Raw genomic sequence first — 18702 nt, 5'->3', positions numbered from 1 at the left:
AAACAAACATCCCTGAATAAAATGATTAAAATAAAAATTGAGTTTGGGGGTGCCTGGGTGGCTCAGTCAGTTTAGCGTCTGAGTCTTGATTTCGGCTCAGGTCACGATCTCACAGTTCGCAGGTTCAAGCCCCAAGTCGGACTCTGCACTGCACGGAGCTTGCCTGGGATTCTCTGTCTCTCTCTGTCTCTCTCTCTCTCTGTCTCTCTCTCTCTCTCTCTTTTTCTTTCTCTGCCTCTCCCCTGCTGTTCTCTCTCTCTTTTTCTTTCTCTGCCTCTCCCCTGTTCTCTCTCTCTCAAAATCAATAAATAAGCTTTAAAAAACTGAGTTTGAGTGTTATTTGACTAATGGAGCTTCCTTAAAAATTCTAACCTCTGTCTACAGATCAGGGACTAGACAGGAATCTGATAAGTTGATTGTCACCTGTCATGGTTACTGTTTAATTCCTATATTTGGATTATACTACTCCTGCAAAATCACAAAAATATGTATCCTATTGTGAACTGCCCCCAAAACACACATATAAATACCACCAGGCAGAAGTAGCTAAATTTGCAAGTTCTTTGGAGATCAAAGTGCACCAGTTGAGTTAGTAGGTTCTATTCATCTACTTACCAAGGGCTCTACCAGTATTATCTCATTTAGTCCCCACAACTATTCATGGGACAGGAACTATAAAGGCACCCATTTCATAGACGAGGACACAAACACACAGAAGTGTCAGGATTTGTTCAAGGTAAGAGCTGAGCTGGGATCTAGCTCAGGCCATTTGATTCAAGGGACAGGATTTCAACTTCACCACTATCACTTCACTCTGCCACCTTCCCTAAGCCCCCAAGGAATTATTCTAATTCTTTAAAAGCCACTTTGGAAACAGTCAAAACACTGGATCTCACAACTTGCAGAATCCTGAAATCCCTAAATCCTCTCTAAAAAGTGAAGTGTATCCAGGCCGTCCTGAATGCACCAGGGACTGGGAATTCACCAAAAACCACTGAACTACTCTCTAAACTTCAGGCTTCTCTAAAGTTAGGGAAGTTTATTCCAAAATTGATTCCCTGTAACTTCCAGTTTTACCCTCTCGATCAGTTAAAAATTTCTATCTCTAATTCGTTCTCTGCATCATGGTCCTACAGACAACTGAAAAGAGCTTTCCCCTTCTTCTGAAATCCTACTTTGTGCAGGAAAAATATTCCCAGTTGTATTCAACCCAGGTTGATCTCACTCACCAAGAGATATTTGGCAATGGCTGGAGATATCTGTTGTCACAACTGGGAATGGTCACGCTTTGGGCATTCAGTGGGTAGAGGTCAGAGATGCTAAATGCCTTAAAATGGACAAGACAACCCCCCCACTCCCCAATAAAGAATCATCTAACTACAACATCCATAGTGGTGGAGTTGAGAAACCCTGGTTTAGAGGAGGTGATATACACCAACAGCCAGGGCTTCATGTCCTCTGCATATGCCATAGTGTGCCATTATGTCTTAACTATGGATGTCACAAAGAGAGCACAATACTCCAGTGCATTCTATATGGACCAGAAAAGACAATTACATTGCCTTCCACCCTGCTCACCATAACTTAATACAGCCTGGGGGACTCCCAGCAGTATAGGACACGTGTGCCCCCTCAAAGAGCTACAATCTAGGACAGGGGATGAGAAAAGTCTACCTTACCTGATTTGTAAGTTCCAGCAATGTTTCCCTTTTTGCCACTGTATCCCTAAGGTCTCGTACAATGCTAGACAGAGTGGATGCTCACAGAATAGGTTGAATCAATAATAAAATAAATTCTACTTTACATTGTGGGACCAAGTTCTGGGGATGTAAAGGTCATATTTAGTAGAGGGATGGGAAGGTTTTCTCCAGCAAGTGTCTTTTAAGGATGGTGGAGAAGAAAGTGCAATCCATGTACTATAAATAGTATGGACAAAGGCCAGGAGACAGAGATTATCTATAGAAAATAAATCCATAAACCTGTATCCATGCATCCACATAGGCATACAAACATAAAGAGAGTACAAGTTAACTGGGACATAGAGTATTTGGAAGAAAATAGAACAAAATCTGTCTCAAAAGGCCAGCTCAGGGGCAGTGGTTCTCAAACTGTAGCATACAAGGGAGTCACCTGGAGGGGTTGCTGAAATACAGGTTCCTGGAAAATCTGGTTATGGCGTCCAAGAATTCACGTTTCTGTTATTGTTACTGGTTGGCAATAACTGATAACTGATAACATAATAACTGATAAACGATGCTGGTGGTTTGGGAACTCCTGAGAACCTTTTTGAATGTTATGCTAGGATGAGTCTAGCAAAAGTTTTTTGAACTGGAAAACGTCCAAAAGTTCTTTGAACTGGAAAATGTCCACTGCGATCAACACTGCTGCATGCTCTACTAAAGAAGCTGAATTACAACAAATTCAAGAAAAAGGATCGTTGGTTCCCCTGCCAGGTGAACAGGGTTCATGAGGGAATGCGGTTTGGTCTCATCTCAGGAACGGATTTATCTGCAAGGTCTGTTCCCTAGACTTCCACTGGACAAGGCCCGTTCTTCTTTCACTAAAAAACTTATACAAAGTGGTTAAATGAATGTTCAAGTGACAAGTGAGGTTCCAGGTGGCCAGGATTAACTAACACGTGGCATGGGTATTTGCAAAGAAATGTCTACGCAAAACATTTCAAACTACTGTTCGTAAAACTCCATTAAAATCCCCTTTGGTAGACCAGCCACCAGCTTCCCCAAATGCAGCCATGTGGAAAAGTGTGATTAAATTGCTTTTAAATGTCTCTGGGGACACAATTTACTTTGACAACTCTTAGAAGTCAGTCATGTATTTTAAGCTCCATGCTAATCTCTACCCCACCCGTCCTACAATTAAGGAAAATTCTTCCTCCTCACTTCCTGCCATCCCACCACAGGGAAGGCAGAGGAGCAAGGAGAATAACGTGGAATCTTAGATTCTCAGACTTAGAGGAGATGTTAGCAGTCAACTTTATGTCTTTATCTGAGCATCTCGTCTTCCTGCCTTAACCAGTTATTAGCTCTGTGGTCTCAGGATTAGTTATGTGACTTCTCCAGGATCCAGTTTACTCATCTGAAGTGTGGGTATCATTATGTCCACCTCACTGACTCGCGGTGAGAAATGATGAGCTAGTGTTCAATACAGGAAGTTTTGGGTACATAATGCTTCATAAATAGTAGTTACTAACTTTACTTACATATAAGTACAAGATCAAAGGGAATATATATATTATACATATGAATTCAAATAGATTCAAATACATTCTGGAACCAGGGGCTCTAAATTATTTAACAAATAAAATGGAGGCCACCTGGTTCAACATTTCTCCTAGTAATGAAGTGGTGAATGAGTTGGTCCCTAAAGGTGAACGGAAGCAGTGAGACCCTATTGGTTGCAAGCAATGAAGTAGATCTTGTGTAGTATCTTCTTATGGACTTAATCCAGGCCCTGCTGTCCTACCTGAAATAATTGAAAGTGACATCCTAGATGGTCCGCGAGACCAGATCTCTAGTCAAGATTAACTAAAGAAAGAAATGCCAACTGCAGGACAGAACACATGAAGTCGCATCTGGCTGCTAAGACCCAAATATTGAAATGGAATCAGGAAAACAAACCTTTCATCATAGTCCCCTCACCCCCCACCCCCAACTCCGAATTTATAAAGCACAAGCCAGTGGTCTTCAGGACTTAGGACTAGGGGGATAAAGAGCTCTGCAGAATCAACAAATTTATTAATTACAAGGGGTGTTTTGTCTTTAGCAAGACAATCAGTTCTAGCGTCAATCCTTTCATGGATATTCTTTCCAACATTTAACAAATCACGTGATGTCTTTGGGTCTCTGTTTCTTATGTGTAAAGGGGGATTAATTACATCTCAGCTTTTGTAAGAGGTTGTAGTTGTGTTGGATTAAAGATGGCCACAAATTCTTTGACATGCTTCCCATCCAGAGGTGAGTCTGCTCCTTCCCTTGTGACTGCCTTGTGACTGCCCTGACCGAGAATACATTAGAAGTGTTGTATGCCGGTCTTGAGACTCATTTTTAAGAGGGCTCTTGGTTTCTCAAGGCCATGATCTGTCATGTAAGAAATTGAACATGTATGAACATGAGATCACATATAGAGAGCTGGGACCACATGGACAGGGACAGGGGCCCAGCTGAGCCCAGCTTTCCAGATGACGCCACCAAAGTGCCATCAATGTGTATGATAAATTGTCTTGGACCCTTCAGGCTTGTCCAGTCTCCAGCTAAACACCATCAAGTGACTTTAGCCAAGCCCAGATTCCTGACGCGCAGAACTGTGAAGTCTGGGAATAGTACATTGTTTTTTCAGCCATTAAGTTTTGGGGTAGATGTTATATGGCAACAGATAACCACAACTGAAATAAACAGGTAATATACAGTCTAGTGTGACCGTGGCAGTTCCCTGGCTGGACAGTAGTCCTCCCTCCAGTAGGGGATCTAGCCACATTTTGTGGCAGAGCTCTGGATGCAGAGATTTATCTTTCTCCTCATGGTAACTGGTTTTGTTACACTTCAGTTGCTCTGGTTCCCCTCTGAAGCGGTGTAGAAACAGCAGCGGCTTCAAGAGAAAGCTAAAGTGCTCCGCTTCTGCTTCCCAAGGGGTTTGGCAAGCTGCCAGTCGCTTTGAGAATCAAGGAAGACGACCCCAGCAGGGATATTCATCAGGAGCCAGGAGCACAAAGTGGGGCTGAGAATGTCGCCAAGAGCTGAGGGGGAACTTCGGGTTCCAGGAAGAAAAAACTGTGGGGGTGAGGGTTTGGGGGGAGACTCCTTTCTGTCAGAGATCTGAATTGTTTCCGCATCTCTGCCCTGGTTCTTCAAGTATTTTGTTTATGTCTGTGACACAGCACATCTCCAATCGTATTATAAGTGTCTGTTTCTTGTCTCTGCTATAGCTACTACTATTCACACTATACGTGTTGCCCATTTACCGAGGGCACATTATGCAGCAAGAGGTGTATTCTATAATATATCTCACTCTCCTATAGCAACGCTGCAAGGCAGCTCTCATTCTCCACGTTTTAAATATGAGGAAACTGAGGCCCAGGGAGTTCAATCCACTTGCCTAATATCCTACGGCCAGGATACAGTAAAACTGGGAATTAAACCCACATCTGGCAAAGTCCGTGCCCTGGTAATGCTGGTGAATGGTCAGGGTGAGACCAAAGCAACCCTCTTTAGGAAGAAGACAGAGAACATGAGTGCCTTATAAGCTTTCTGAGCTGAGGACACATGGAAAAAATGTGAACATATTTAAATAAATTTAAAGATGCATATGATAAATAATATACAGGAATAAAAACTAAAAACCTACTGCAACAATCAAGAAGTGGGATGGGAGAAAAGGAGCGAAGAGGAGGAAGATGGGTTTGAGAGATATTTATAAAAATGAATCTATGATTTGGCTTCCAGCTGGTCATGGTGGATAAGGAAAAGATGACCTCAAAGAATTGCATTTAAATGACTAAAAGATGACTAATAGATGTGCCTTTTACGTACAAAGTAGAAGAGGATATTAGTTTATAACGGAAATTTCCACTTTGGGCACAGTGGATTCAAGAAAACAGAAAGAAGCTTAAGGCGAGATATTGAACAGGTGGGTAGAGATAGGACCCCAGAGCCCAGAGATGGGACAGGACTGCAGGAGGGGTGAGAACAGAGGTGCAGGTGAAGCCATGGGATGGGTGAGCTCTCCAAAGGAAAGAAGGAGATCCCTAGTGCTGGAAGGCCGAGGGTCTAACCTTGAAGGATACTCGGCCGTACAACAGGAAGAAAAACACAGCAACTGGTGTCTGGGAAGTCACCCACAACAACCAGTAGAAATTCACATTTGGAAAGGAGAACAATAATGGAATAATACTTGTGGCTAACATTTATTGAATGCTTATTATGTACCATGCACTGATTTATGTTCTCCTGCATGCACTCAGTTATATTCTTCACGAACTCCAAAAGGAAGTTACTATTAACACAATGTTAGAGCTGAGAAGGTAAAACCCAGAAAATTTAAATAACTTCTCAAGATTACACAATTGGTAACCGGTCAAGCTGGGATTGAATCCAGGCAGTCTAGCACCCCGGGCGTCATTCTTAACTACTTGCTATACTGGCTATTTGAGAAGGGTAGAAAAATGAACACCAAAGTCAGACCAAGCAACCACAAGTCACATCTCGGAGCATCAGCTAAATGTGCCTGGAGCAGCTGCCTTGGACCAATCAGAATAGCACGAGGACAGGTGAACTCTCATTTGCCTTGAGGCTGACTCTCAAGGAGCTTATCATCCAGGATGAGAAGGAGATAAACCAATGATTAAGATGAGTGATAACTGGGGCACCTGGGTGGCTCAGTCGGTTCAGCATCCGACTTCAGCTTGGGTCACGATCTCACGATGCGTGGGTTCAAGCCCTGCGTCGGGCTCCGTGCTGACAACGTGGAGCCTGGAGCCTGCTTCAGATTCTGCGTCCCCTCTCTCTCTGCCCCTCCCCTGCTTGTGTGCGCATGTGCGCTTTCTCTCTCTCACAAAAATTAAAAATAAAAAATAAAAAAAACATTAAAAATTTTAAAAACAAGATGGATGATAACTGCTATGCTTATACATTTTTTAATTTTTTTAACGTTTTATTTATTATTATAAATTATAGAATCCGAAGCAGGCTCCAGGCTCTGAGCTGTCAGCACAGAGCCCGACACGAGGCTTGAACTCTCAAACCACGAGATCATGACCTGAGCCGAAGTTGGACGCTTAACTGACTGAGCCATCCAGGCGCCCCACTGCTATGCTTATATTTAACATTCTATGGGCACTCAGAAGAAACAACAAATCATGGGGAATGAAGCCTGGCCAGTGGGTAGAGACAGTGACACATTCTGTCAGAATACTGAAGGGTGAGTGTTCATCGGGAAAAGAAAAGGAACTCGAGGCAATGCAGAACATGGGGTTATGAGGAAACATATCAGACTCAGGCTATGAATAACAGATCACTCATGGGTTGGAGCTGAGTTAGAAAAAACAGACCAAGGACACGCTGGGAAAAGCACTGAAAGACAAGGGAAGAATTTAGCCTGTGGTTGATAAGGTATCACTGAAAAAAATTCGGGGCTTTGCACATGCCATTTTCTCGAAACTTCCTTCCAGGAGATGCCTCCTCTTCTTCCCCTTTACCTACTGACATTTGCATAATCCACAGATCCCAGCTTCCCTGTTACTTCCTCCCAGTGCTTACACTGCTTTGGAGGCCACATGCTCCAATAGCTTCTTTGACTTCTCCTTATTTGACTTCAATGGCCACCGATTTCATTATAATTACCTATTTACTACCTGTTCCCCACTAGACTAAAAGCTCCGTGATTCAGAGCTTTCTCTGGTTGTTCACCTCTGCACTTCCACTGCTCTGCTCAGCTCCTGGCAATTAGTTAAGTACTCAATGCATATTTAATGAAATGAATATAAAAATAAGAGTTCATATCCCGTAGCATGAGATTCAACTCAACAAGTATTACCATTATGTACAAAGTATGAACTTAGCCTCAAAGCGTATGTGAGAAAGGGAAACAGTACGCCTTCCTTTCAGAAACACATTTCAATCCCATTGGGAAAACAGATGTAACTGTGTGACACAAGTTCACAATGACAGACACCTTTTAGGTATACATTACAAAACTGAGTGGTGCCGCAGGGAGATCATTAAGAAACGCAGACACGCTTATCTCTGGCACAGGATGAAATACGCAACCTTTGAGTCAGAATCATATGTTTAACAAGTAAACCTGTTTTAAAAGAAAATCTGTGACTGACAAATCGTTGGAAGAGTTTTGCAGATAATATACATCAAGTTCTTGTGTTGCCAAGAGAAAGGGTAGGCAATTTGGTTGAACATGTCAGTGAGGACATCTTGCAATCCCGTAGAGAATGGCATCCTCAGTGAAGTGAACCATTTCAAGGGGAATTGCATTTGATGCCAAATACAGGACAAAGTATAGCATGGATTGGGGGAAGGGGATCAGAATGGTTACAAGTCTAAAAAGTATGGCATATGAAGCCAGTGGAAGGATCTAGGGATGTTTGGCCTAATACAAGAAGAGTTGGGAAGGGCAAACCTTTGTCTTGTTGTGGAGGCTCAATAAAGAGATCTGAAGGTCCCTTGGGCAGCCTAAAAGAAGTTGATGTCTGCTATTCTTGTCTGCCCAACATCCTTCTTCCAGAAGGAACTGCCATTCTCCCACGCCATACACCTTTGGTAAAGCTGACCGTCATGGTGCCTCACCTCTGCCCAGCCACCATAATGTGTGAATGGTCAATGAAAGAGTGATTCAAGCAAAGCCAGCCAAAATTCTTCCATGAGAAAGAGCATTTAGGCTTCTCCTCCTGTGGATTCACAAGTTAATCAGGATGGTTTAAGACTCACTGGTCTAAGCCCAGCCTGAGACTCAATCCAACAAGAAAACAGCAAAGGGACACAAAAGACAGATATACAGAGAGGGACAGAGGCAGAGAGGGAGACTGACAGAGACGGAAGAGAAAGAGAAGAAAAAAGAAAAGATAGAGTCAAGGAGGAGAGAGAGACAGAGACAGAAGGAGAGAGTGAGCCTCGATGGCATTGTTCAAACCCTGTAGACGGCCATGTCTAAGGTCAGACTTTTCAGCTGATTCAACCAATCGATTTATTTTCCATCATGTGTTGCTGAAAAAGATCTTACTAACATATCATCTGAGAAGTGAGTTGGTCAAAACACTACATTCAGGCAATTCACTGGGATACTGGGAAAGCCCTTTTCAAAAGCTTATTTTAAATATAAAGCCATTTGAGCAAACTAAAAATATATTCACAGAAGTCTGCTTCTTGCATATCAAATGACTGGAATTTGCAGACAGCTACTGTGTACAGTGGTAACCTCTAGGATATATAGCTGTGGAGGTGCAGAGGGAGAAGAGAGACATTTTTATGTTCTACTCATAAGCCGGAGGCACTTTTTTTTCACAATGCTCAGGTATTATCGTCATGCTCATTAAAAACTGTGATGGGGAGGGCGGCGCCTGGGTTGCTCAGTGAGTTAAGCGTTACGCTTCGGCTCAGGTCACCATCTCATGGTTCGTGATTCAAGCCCTGCGACGGGCTCTGTGCTGACAAGAGTTCAGAGTCTGGAGCCTGCTTCAGAGTGTTTGTCTCCTTCTCTCTCTGCCCCTCACCTGCTAGCTCTCTCTCTCTCTCTCTCTCTTTCAAAAATAAACATTAAAAATTAAAAAGAAACTGCGATGATTAGAAAAGAGACTGTTGAAATGGATGAGACACAAGGTCATGAATGAGGGTGGTGGGACCAAGGAAGACGAATATGGGAGTGAGTGGGAGGAAGGATCTGCTGACAGGAGACAGCCAGGGCTCCAAAGAGGGGAGAATCCAGGGCATTTTGTGAGAAAGCAGAGAGAACACATTGGTCAGAAAGACTTCTGCGCTCTCTGCCTCGCTCAGATCTCAGAGGGAACTCCTAACACTAAAGTTAGAATGTTTTCAGAGACTGGAGAATGTGCTGGTCTAGGAGCACTTTCGGCCAAAGGCGATCCTGGATACTTCTGCGCTCAAGAAGTGTCAATTTCTAGCACAGGGAAGATTCAAGTTTCAAACATATATTTTAGAGGTTAGTAAAAGTGATGGCTCCCAACCCCAATCTATCTGGTCACCTAGTCTAGCCAGGACCATTTTCAACTACCCTCCATATAACTGTTGTTAATAGTTTGATGCAATTTCATTCATATTCTCTGTCACTCACTCACTCACTCACTCACTCGCCTATACCTAAATATAAATATCTCTATATTTATTTTACAAAAGTAGAATTATTCTAAACATTGAAATCTGACACTTGCTTTTCCCCCCAATTAACACAGTAGTGATATCTTTCTAGGGCAACACACATAACTATTTCTCATGGGTTTTAGTGGCCAGATTAAAACTCAGTACTCTATCACAGATACTTAGTTGATTTTCATTCACCACAGAACCTTTGATTCAAAATAGTCAACTGTACTATAGTGCTTTTAATCCACTTTTCTGGTCTCCCATGACCCATACATACTATATGATGCATGTAGCTTAATTATGCTTTGGAAATTACTTCTAATGAGGCAATAAGCTTTCATTAATTGGATTCAATTCTCAAAGCACCAGGAAGCACAGTGGATGGAGCACTGTAGTTGGGAAAAAGCATTTTATAATATTAATGGAGTCCTGCTTCTTGCTCTGATCCAAGGGTCTGCCATCCGGGAGGAATTAAGAATCACAGTGAGCGTTTTTGCCTGGGAAGCATGACCGGAGATCACTAATCCCTGTAGAGTCATGGTAGCTCCAGAAACAAAGACAAACATCTTAACAGGAATCACATGATGAACAATGGGCACCGCACCCCACTGACAAGCTCCCCCTGTGCTCTGGCCCAGCCCAACGGTCAGGTTGGACAGAGCAAAAACAGAAGCTAACTGATAAATAAAAGCTTACACTTCCAGACTAAGATGTAGTGTTGTCATGTTCAGGGTGAACCTTCCATCCCAATGAGAATATCATTCTTGGGACAGGAGATGCTAGAAACAATTGGCAACCTTCCCAGGCTCCCTGAGGAAAACCGGCCAAATGAAACCATCTGACTCCATCTTATTTATGGTATCAGAGGTTTTGATGTCCACTATCCGAGAAGGAAATGGAACTAATGGCAGCCAAAAAGTTTTGAGAGAATTCCCTCAAAAACAGGGTACACTGAACACTCCATTTGTTGAACAGCGTTTACCAAGTGCCTACATCAGTAGGTTGGTTGCTCTTATGGTTAATTGCTAGTTTCCCCATTAAAAGGTAAGTTCCATGAGGGCGAGGACATTGTCCTTACTCATATCTTTTTTTTTTTTTAATGTTTATGTTTTGAGAGAGAGAGAGCGTGCGAGCAGGGGAGGGACAGAGAGAGAGAGAGAAAGAGAGAGAGAATCCCAAGCAGGCTCCATGCTGCCCGTGCAGAGCCCGATGCGGGGCTCAAACCCATGAGCCATGAGATCGTGACCTGAGCCGAAGACGGACGCTTCACCGACCTAGCCACCCAGGTGCCCCTCCTTACTCATATCTTTGCACTTTCTCCTCTCGGGGGTGATAGAGACATATGATTCCACTCGAATGTGTTCTATAAGAAACAAATGAGCAAAGGAAAATAAAAGAGGCATGCCCCCATTCTTAAATACAGAGAGCAAACTGGGGTTGCCTGAGGGGAGGTGGGGGGAATGGGTGAAATAGATAGAGAGGAATAAGAGGTAAAAACTTCCAGTGACAAAATGAATAAATCACAGAGATGAAAAGTACAGCATAGGGAATACAGCCAATAAGATTGTAATAACGTCGTGTGGTGACAGATGGTCACTATACTTATCACAGTGAGCATTAAATAATACATAGAATTGTTGAAGCATTATGTGTACACATGAAAGTAATATAACACAGCATGTTAATTATACTTTAATAAAAGAGTATAAACGCAAAAAAAAAATACACGATAGATTTTAATCACCACTGCACTAACTTTTACAAAGAAGAATCAGTTTGATGGGGTCAGGGAGAGCTTCCAGAAGGAGGCAAGGATTGAGCCTAAGTCTGAAAGATACACAAGAGAGGAGGGGGCAAAGGAGTTTCCAGGTACAGGGAGGAGCCAAGGCCCTGGGATGGCTGGGCCCAGAGCACTGGAGACAGAAAGAAGGCAAAGACAGCTTGCAGCCCCGGGAGTAAGGCTGGTGAAGGGCATCAAGGGAGGTTGGGGACACAGACAGGAAACAGATGGCACAAAACCCTACGGGCCCAGGAGTCTGGTCTCGATCTTCAGTGCACTGCATAGCCATTGAAGGGTTTTAACCATGACTCTGGCTATGAGATCTTATAAGACGTGAGCAGATTGGAGGAAGATAAAGTAGATGTGGGGAGAACAATTAGGAGGCTGCTGAAGCGGCTTATGCAAGAGATGGCATTAGTCTGGGCCAGCATGATAAAAGTTGGAGAGAAACAGCAGGATCTGTTTAGGAAAGAAAATGAGTAGGACTTATTGATTAAACGCAGGGGATAAGGAAAGACCGCATGTAGCGTAACTACCTGATTTCTGGATGATGCAGCGGCTGGAGCAGCTATTCACTGATGAGGTCCAAGTTCGGTAAGAAAAATCTTACCCATGGAGGGTGCATGGACAGTTGCAGGAAACTGAAATGAACATCCACCGGCACTGTGTACTGTGCCAAGCTGGGCCAACGCAATGCCTCCGCCGGACTATCTAACTCAATCCTAACTGCAATCCTATAGAACAGGTGCTATTGCCCCCAATTTTAGAGACGAGAAGACAGAGACTCAGAAAAGCTTAATAACTTAAGACCATCCTCAGAGTTAAACACTGGCAGAGCAGGGGTTTGAATCCCACCCTCTTCAGTTCTAAAGCAGATGGTTCTTCATGACCAGACCATACTGCTTCAAGACAACGAATGCCCGCCTTCGCGGGGAAAATTCCATGATTTCTAAAGCCCCTGATAGTTCATCTGGAACTCTGAAGCCAAATCTTCCTAGGGAACCTTCAGCCCCCTTCTCAGGGCCACTCCGAGTCAATTTTCCACACTAGGAAGATGATTCTATATGTCCCCCCAATCTACACTCCCTACTCAGCTCATTTTCTTCCCCTTGCTTTTACCCAAAACTCAAGGTTACCTCCAGGTGCCACGATCACCTCAGCTCTGCCCCCTCCAAGTCCATATGATACTTTCAGTCTCAGCACTCAATTTGGCAATGACCCCATGTGGGCTACCCCTCAAGACTTCCATGTATTTTCTACCCCCTTATATTTTATTTCTTCTCATGTGAACTTTCATACAGTATATAGTGACTGGCTTAAAGTGTTTCATGTACTGAAGTCGGACTGCTGCGAACAAGCAGATGAACACAAGTTTCAAACCATGACGTGCTTTGGGTCTGCTCGCCAACCAACAGTTCAGTTTTACCAATGTCGCTATCTGTAGCGAGAGAGTCTCATTAGACGTGCATTTAATTTAAGCACATTCGACTCTATGTTCCTGGTACAGCAAGAGAGAGAAAGAATTCGCACAATTTAAATAGAGCAGGCCATTACACCTGCCATTCCAATCAATAAGCACCATCCCATGGGACAGGAGATGAATCCACTGTTCCCGCAGCTGGTTTCAGGCCCTCAGGACCTTCCCCAGTGTCAGAAATTCTCTGGACAGACTCTTATTTGAGTGTTTAAAGACATATTTTAGACACATCACAATCTCTAATTTTAGTCAAATGCTTTTCCTGTCCTCCAGTTAAAGAAACAGTGACCTATCTCTAGACTGGAAGAATGACTGGGTCTGTTGGACTCCTCCGGAGATAGGAAAGGCTTGTCCCATGGGAATTCTGGTAACATATTACTGGCATGTGTTATCAGAATTTGGGAACTAACCCTACGATACGAGTACTGTGATGGCGGTTTGCGATCCTGTAATCGTCTGACCTTTAGACTGCATTCTGCTTTTATGACTGAATACAAACGGGCAGGAATTGGAAAATAAAAAGTCCAAATACCACTGATTAACGTACACCTCAAATAAATAAGGCCACGATGGAAATCGTCAGGCCTCCTGAAGTCAAATGTGAAGCAAAAGAATAAAATTATGCAAAGGAATTAAATGCTAGCCGTGCGTCCCCCAAACGAATCATTACTGGGGATTTTAAAATCATCTTTAACTTTCTGGAAAAGATTCTCCACAGTTGCATGCACATACCTAAATATGCATATAAAATTCTGATGCGGACACATTTTGGGAGAGGAGGTCATGTCAGAACATCAAACTATCCTTCTGAACCACCCTAGCTGCCTATTGGGGAAGGCATATTACTTCCTGCTCCCTCAGAGTTTGTTCGTGCCATCAGTATAAATTTAGAGCTCTACCGTAAACTGATTGCCAAAACTTGTCACTCTCTAGATCGTGAACTTCCTACAGGCCGGTTCTGGGCCTTAACCACCTCTGTGTCTGCAGGACCTTAGGGAGGGCCTGACTGAAAGGGAGCCCTCTGCAAAGACTGGAGAGTGGGGGAATCAGTGAGTACCCAGAACTTATCTCTCTGAGATTCATCACTTCTGATGAATTAGGGAAAGGAAGAAAGGCGTGGCCCCATAGCCAATCAGGTCCTTGTCCCCAGCACAGAGCTCTGCTGTCACACTGCTCTGTCCTCACCTGTCCAGAGAAATGCAGCACAGGTGAAAAATCGACGCCGTCGTGAGCAGGACGTCTAGCGATGTCCGGACCAGGCAAAACATCTCCCCATAAATCCAGATGTCCTGAACCAGCTCGATGGCACCAAAGGGCATCACCAGCACCGAGACCAGCAGATCCGCAAAGGCGAGGGATACAATGAAATAATTGGTCTTTATCTTCCTGTGAGAAGAATGTATAAGGAAGAAGGCAGGGGGAGAGACAAAGGAAAAGGTGGGAGAAAGGGGCAGGACAGAAAAAAGAGGAGAGGGAAACAAAGAAAGAAGGGAGAGAGACAGAGGAAAGAAAAGTCAGACATGCAATGAATTCTGTGAAATTCCCTTCCCCCCTCTGTCATGCAGCGTGTGTGGTCCAGCCACCCCTGACCTCCTGCACCCAAATCCTTCTCATCTTCTTCCCTGCGGCCACACTGGCCTGATTTGAGCCCTGGTGCATGAAGCATGGCCTCTACACAGGCTTCTCTCTCTCCCCACCTGCCCTTCCCTTCAGGCCTTGTTTGGTTATTCTCAGGGAACCCTCCCAAGGCACCCTCCTCACAAACGGTGTCAAATTCCACTGTTTTCCACGCTTAGACTGACTGCTGTGTGCCTCACATTTGTGACATGGGCCAGAACCGCGCTTTTACATTTCCTTTGCATTGTAAGTGGATTAGTGCATGCCTTGCTTAGAGAGGAAGGCCGTAGGTGAGCCAGGATTGTATCTTTTATCCCATTTTATGGCCTGGTGGCTCTCGACCCAGGCTCAACACCAGAATCACCGGGTGAGTTTTTATAAATATTGATGCCCAGGTCTCTCCCCAGATCAATTAGTTCAGAGACTTTGGGTGGTTAAACCCTCCCCCACCCCCACAAGGATTGTCAGATAAAATATGACCTCCGAGTTATAAAATAGGCCTCCGAGTTAAATGTCAATTTCAGGTAAACAATGAATAACTATTTACTATAAGTATGTTCCAGACACTGCATGGGACATACTTATGCTACACACTAGCAATTTTCAAAAGGTCTTCAGGTGACTTTAACTGCAGCTGGGTTGAGACTGATGAAGTAGAAAGAGCAGAAGATACAGGTCTAAATCCAGATCAGTCACTGAGCACCCACCCCTCTCTGAACCAGTGGGGAGGTTAGACTAGATATGCTCTCAACAATTGTACATTTATAGTGATCACAACTGTTACCAAACACCTCCCCCCAACCCCTCCCAAAGCTGAACACAGGAAAAAAAGACGGGACGGAGATCCGTGTAAGTGCTTACACCGGCTATGTCATCATGGGGAAATCACGTGTGATCTCTTCCCTGCTCTGTTTTACCAACATCATTTCCCTCTCATAATTTGAATTGTAATGGGAATCATAGTTCAGACCCCAGCTCTCCAGGGAGAGCCTCCTCCGGTTTCCTCCTGCTACTCACCTGAGCTGCCTGTCCCTGCACACAGCCACCATCACCAGCAGGTTCCCCAGGATGGCCATCAGGATAACCGCCGAGAGAAACGTGAGCAGCACGACCTTCTCCACCGACCCAAAACCCTCCTTGGAACTGGAAGACACACGCATGCACACACACACACACACACACACACACACACACACACAGAATTGAAGGAAACTCTGAGACACAAGGAAGAAAATTAATTTTTTCCTCACTTATCTTCAGGAAGGTAGCTTCACCATCAGCAGCCGTAATCCATATTTACTATATACACCTGGTATATGCCAGTGTCTGTACTCGTCACTTTACATATTATCCTACTTAACCTCCTACATAATGAGGAGGCGGCAGCTCAGAGAGGTGAAGTAACTACCCTGCCATTACGCAGTTACTCTCTGCCAGAGAGCTTGTGACGTTCCTTCAGAGCACTTACCTCACTCAGCCTGTGCTCAGAAGCCTTATTTGGTTGATTCCTGTCGTGCACACCTCCCCAGCCAGGAGGTAAGCTCCACCAGGCGGAGAGCCTGCCTGTTTTATCCACCGATCAGTTCAATCTCAGTGCATCACTCACAGTTGTTGGATGAAGGAAAGTTGGTGTTGGATGAATGAATGACGGTAAGTGGAAGCAGGGTCTGCATGAACACGAGGCCACCCTGTCTCCAGGACCCCACCCCTGCCCATGCAGAAGCTGCCCTGTAGAAGTGGGCTATTGCGGGGAGAGGTCATGGCTTGAAGGCTGTTCTAGCAAAAAGTGGACCTGAATAAACTGATCTCAGATTCTGTGAGCTCCACTGGAAAGATAACAGCCAATCAATAGGCTCAGGGACTCCTTTCAACTGCCCTGAATCACATTTCTTTTGGTGCCCGATTGAATAGCTCACATTTGTGTTCTTGTCAATTCCAGCATCTGAATTGGTCCTGTGAACCCTGCCCTCCTATCGTAAACTCGGCATTTTGTTTTATTAACTTGGAAGCAAGTGTCTTCATCAATAAAAGCATAACATCCGTAGGTTATTAAAAAGCTACAGAAAAAAGGTTTCCGCTTTTAATAGAATAGTAATAAAATTTTCTCTTTTAATCACATTTCAAAGGGTCTCAAAACTCTCAGTGCCAAACCCTACATTTCAACACGGAGAAACTGAGGCCCAGAGTGGAGAACTGAATTGTCAAAGTATATTAGTGTCTGGCCTAGGAGAGGCTGCTTGTCCTGTGAGCCTGGAAACACAGGGTCCCAAGCAGCAAGAAACAGCTGTCTTGACTGAGCTACTCTGACTGAAAACCAAGATGGCTGTTGGCCCCAGATGGCAATAACCCACCAGATCCTAGCTCTGGCCTCGTCCCCAAATTGTTTTCCATTAGGCCTGGCATGGAAGACAAGGTGCCAACTGGAATAAGGAACCAGTATTATAGTGGCTGAAGAGCCAGCAAGCTCCTTCACTCTGCTGACAAGTGTTTGTGTTGACTGATTGAAGTCATCGTGGCTAAGGTTCATAAAAAGAAATTCAAGTTATGTTCATCTAAACCACCCTTCCACATCCAAATTCCAACTATCGACAGGTTACAAGTATTGAACAGGGGAGATGTGATTCAGGAGGAAAAAGACTTCCACAGGGTAATATGGCTACCCCAAGCTAATCTGATCTCAGGCCATGTTACGGCAAGTAAAGTGGCCAACAAAGGAGGTGAGAGTGGGATTTCCCCTTGTTCTTCTCAGAGGCTCTGACTGAGAGCCCTTCGGAAACATGTTCTCCCCGCACAGCCTCTGCCCTTGCTCTCTGCCTTCTTCCTGGAACGCTTCTTCGGGGCTGGCTTTTTCTTGTCACTCACATCTCAGATTCAAGTGAGGCCCTGTTGAATGTACCACAACCAACAAACATTTTGCAGTTTCTGTGAACCACTTGTTATCCGAAATGACTTCTGTTGTTGATTCCTGTGGCCCATCCTCACACAATGACTTTGTTTCACTTTTTTCACTGCAACTCCCAGATCCTAGCACAGCGTCTGATCTAGAATATGTGCGTACAGGTATGTGTAGTACATAGGAAGTGCTCAGTTATGTTAAGCTAACTAAGTGAAAGAAAAAACATACTGCATTCATAACGGTGAGGTTTAGGCTTCAACATCTTTGAAGACTGATTGAAGGTACAAAGAAGATTTTGCCTAGAGAAGAAAAGACCCAGAGATAAGACACAAAAGCTGTTTTTAACTATCTTGAAGCACTGCCATCTGAAATGAGAGTAGATTCCCGCATTCATTCATTCAACAGCATTTTCTGAGCACCTACTCTGCATTAGGCATTGTTGTATATCTTGCGGAAGCAGATAAGCCAAACAGAGAACAGACAATGAATAGCTAAACAAGAAAATATGTAAAGTGTCAGGCTCTAATACACGCTATGGCAAAAAAAAAAAAAAAAAAAAAATCTAGGAGGGACAGGAGGACAGGACTGCCAGAGGGAGTGAAGGGCTGGCTATATAATAAGGGTTGTCACAGAACGCTCTGTGATAGGGTTGTCATACTTTCTGGCCTGTAGGCTTGTGGAATCAAGGGGGACCAGTGATCGGGTTGTAAGCAGTGGTTCTCAACTTTAGTTACATACTGAAATCACCTAAGGAGCTTTAAAAAGTGCTGATGCATGGACTCCAATCTCGAAGACACTGATTTAACTGGTCTGGGCTTTGTGGCCTAAATATTGGAATTTTTAAAAGCTCTCAAGGGATTCAGATGTGCAACCAAGGTGGGGAATCACTGCCAAGAGAAAGGTAACATTTAGTAACGGGTAGTAGAACTTCCTAACAACTAAGAATGATCCTCAACAGCTTCCTGGTGTTGTTTTGAACTCCTTGGCTCAGGAAATGTTTAAGAATACCTAGACGTCAATAAAATACCACTTCACACCTGTTAAGATGGCTATTAGAAAATCAAACAAAACTGAAAAATAACACGTGTCG

The 18702-nt window shown here is 44.0% G+C and overlaps 1 protein-coding gene across 1 annotated transcript in view; it reads right to left on the bottom strand.

The window, feature by feature from the left end:
• The window catches only part of HTR4 (5-hydroxytryptamine receptor 4), a 49732-nt gene extending 33856 nt beyond the window's left edge, over window positions 1-15876 (bottom strand). The window contains exons 1-2 of the mRNA XM_042903021.1: window positions 15734-15876; window positions 14285-14485 (exon numbers count right to left, since the gene is read on the bottom strand). Coding sequence (XP_042758955.1) covers window positions 14285-14485; window positions 15734-15876 — 344 coding nt within the window. The remainder of the gene's footprint in view (window positions 1-14284; window positions 14486-15733) is intronic.
• Window positions 15877-18702: the final 2826 nt, after the last annotated feature.

This window comes from Panthera leo, chromosome A1 (genome assembly GCF_018350215.1).
Source record: "Panthera leo isolate Ple1 chromosome A1, P.leo_Ple1_pat1.1, whole genome shotgun sequence".
Taxonomy (NCBI): domain Eukaryota; kingdom Metazoa; phylum Chordata; class Mammalia; order Carnivora; family Felidae; genus Panthera; species Panthera leo.
This window is presented reverse-complemented; position numbering and strand designations above follow the sequence as displayed.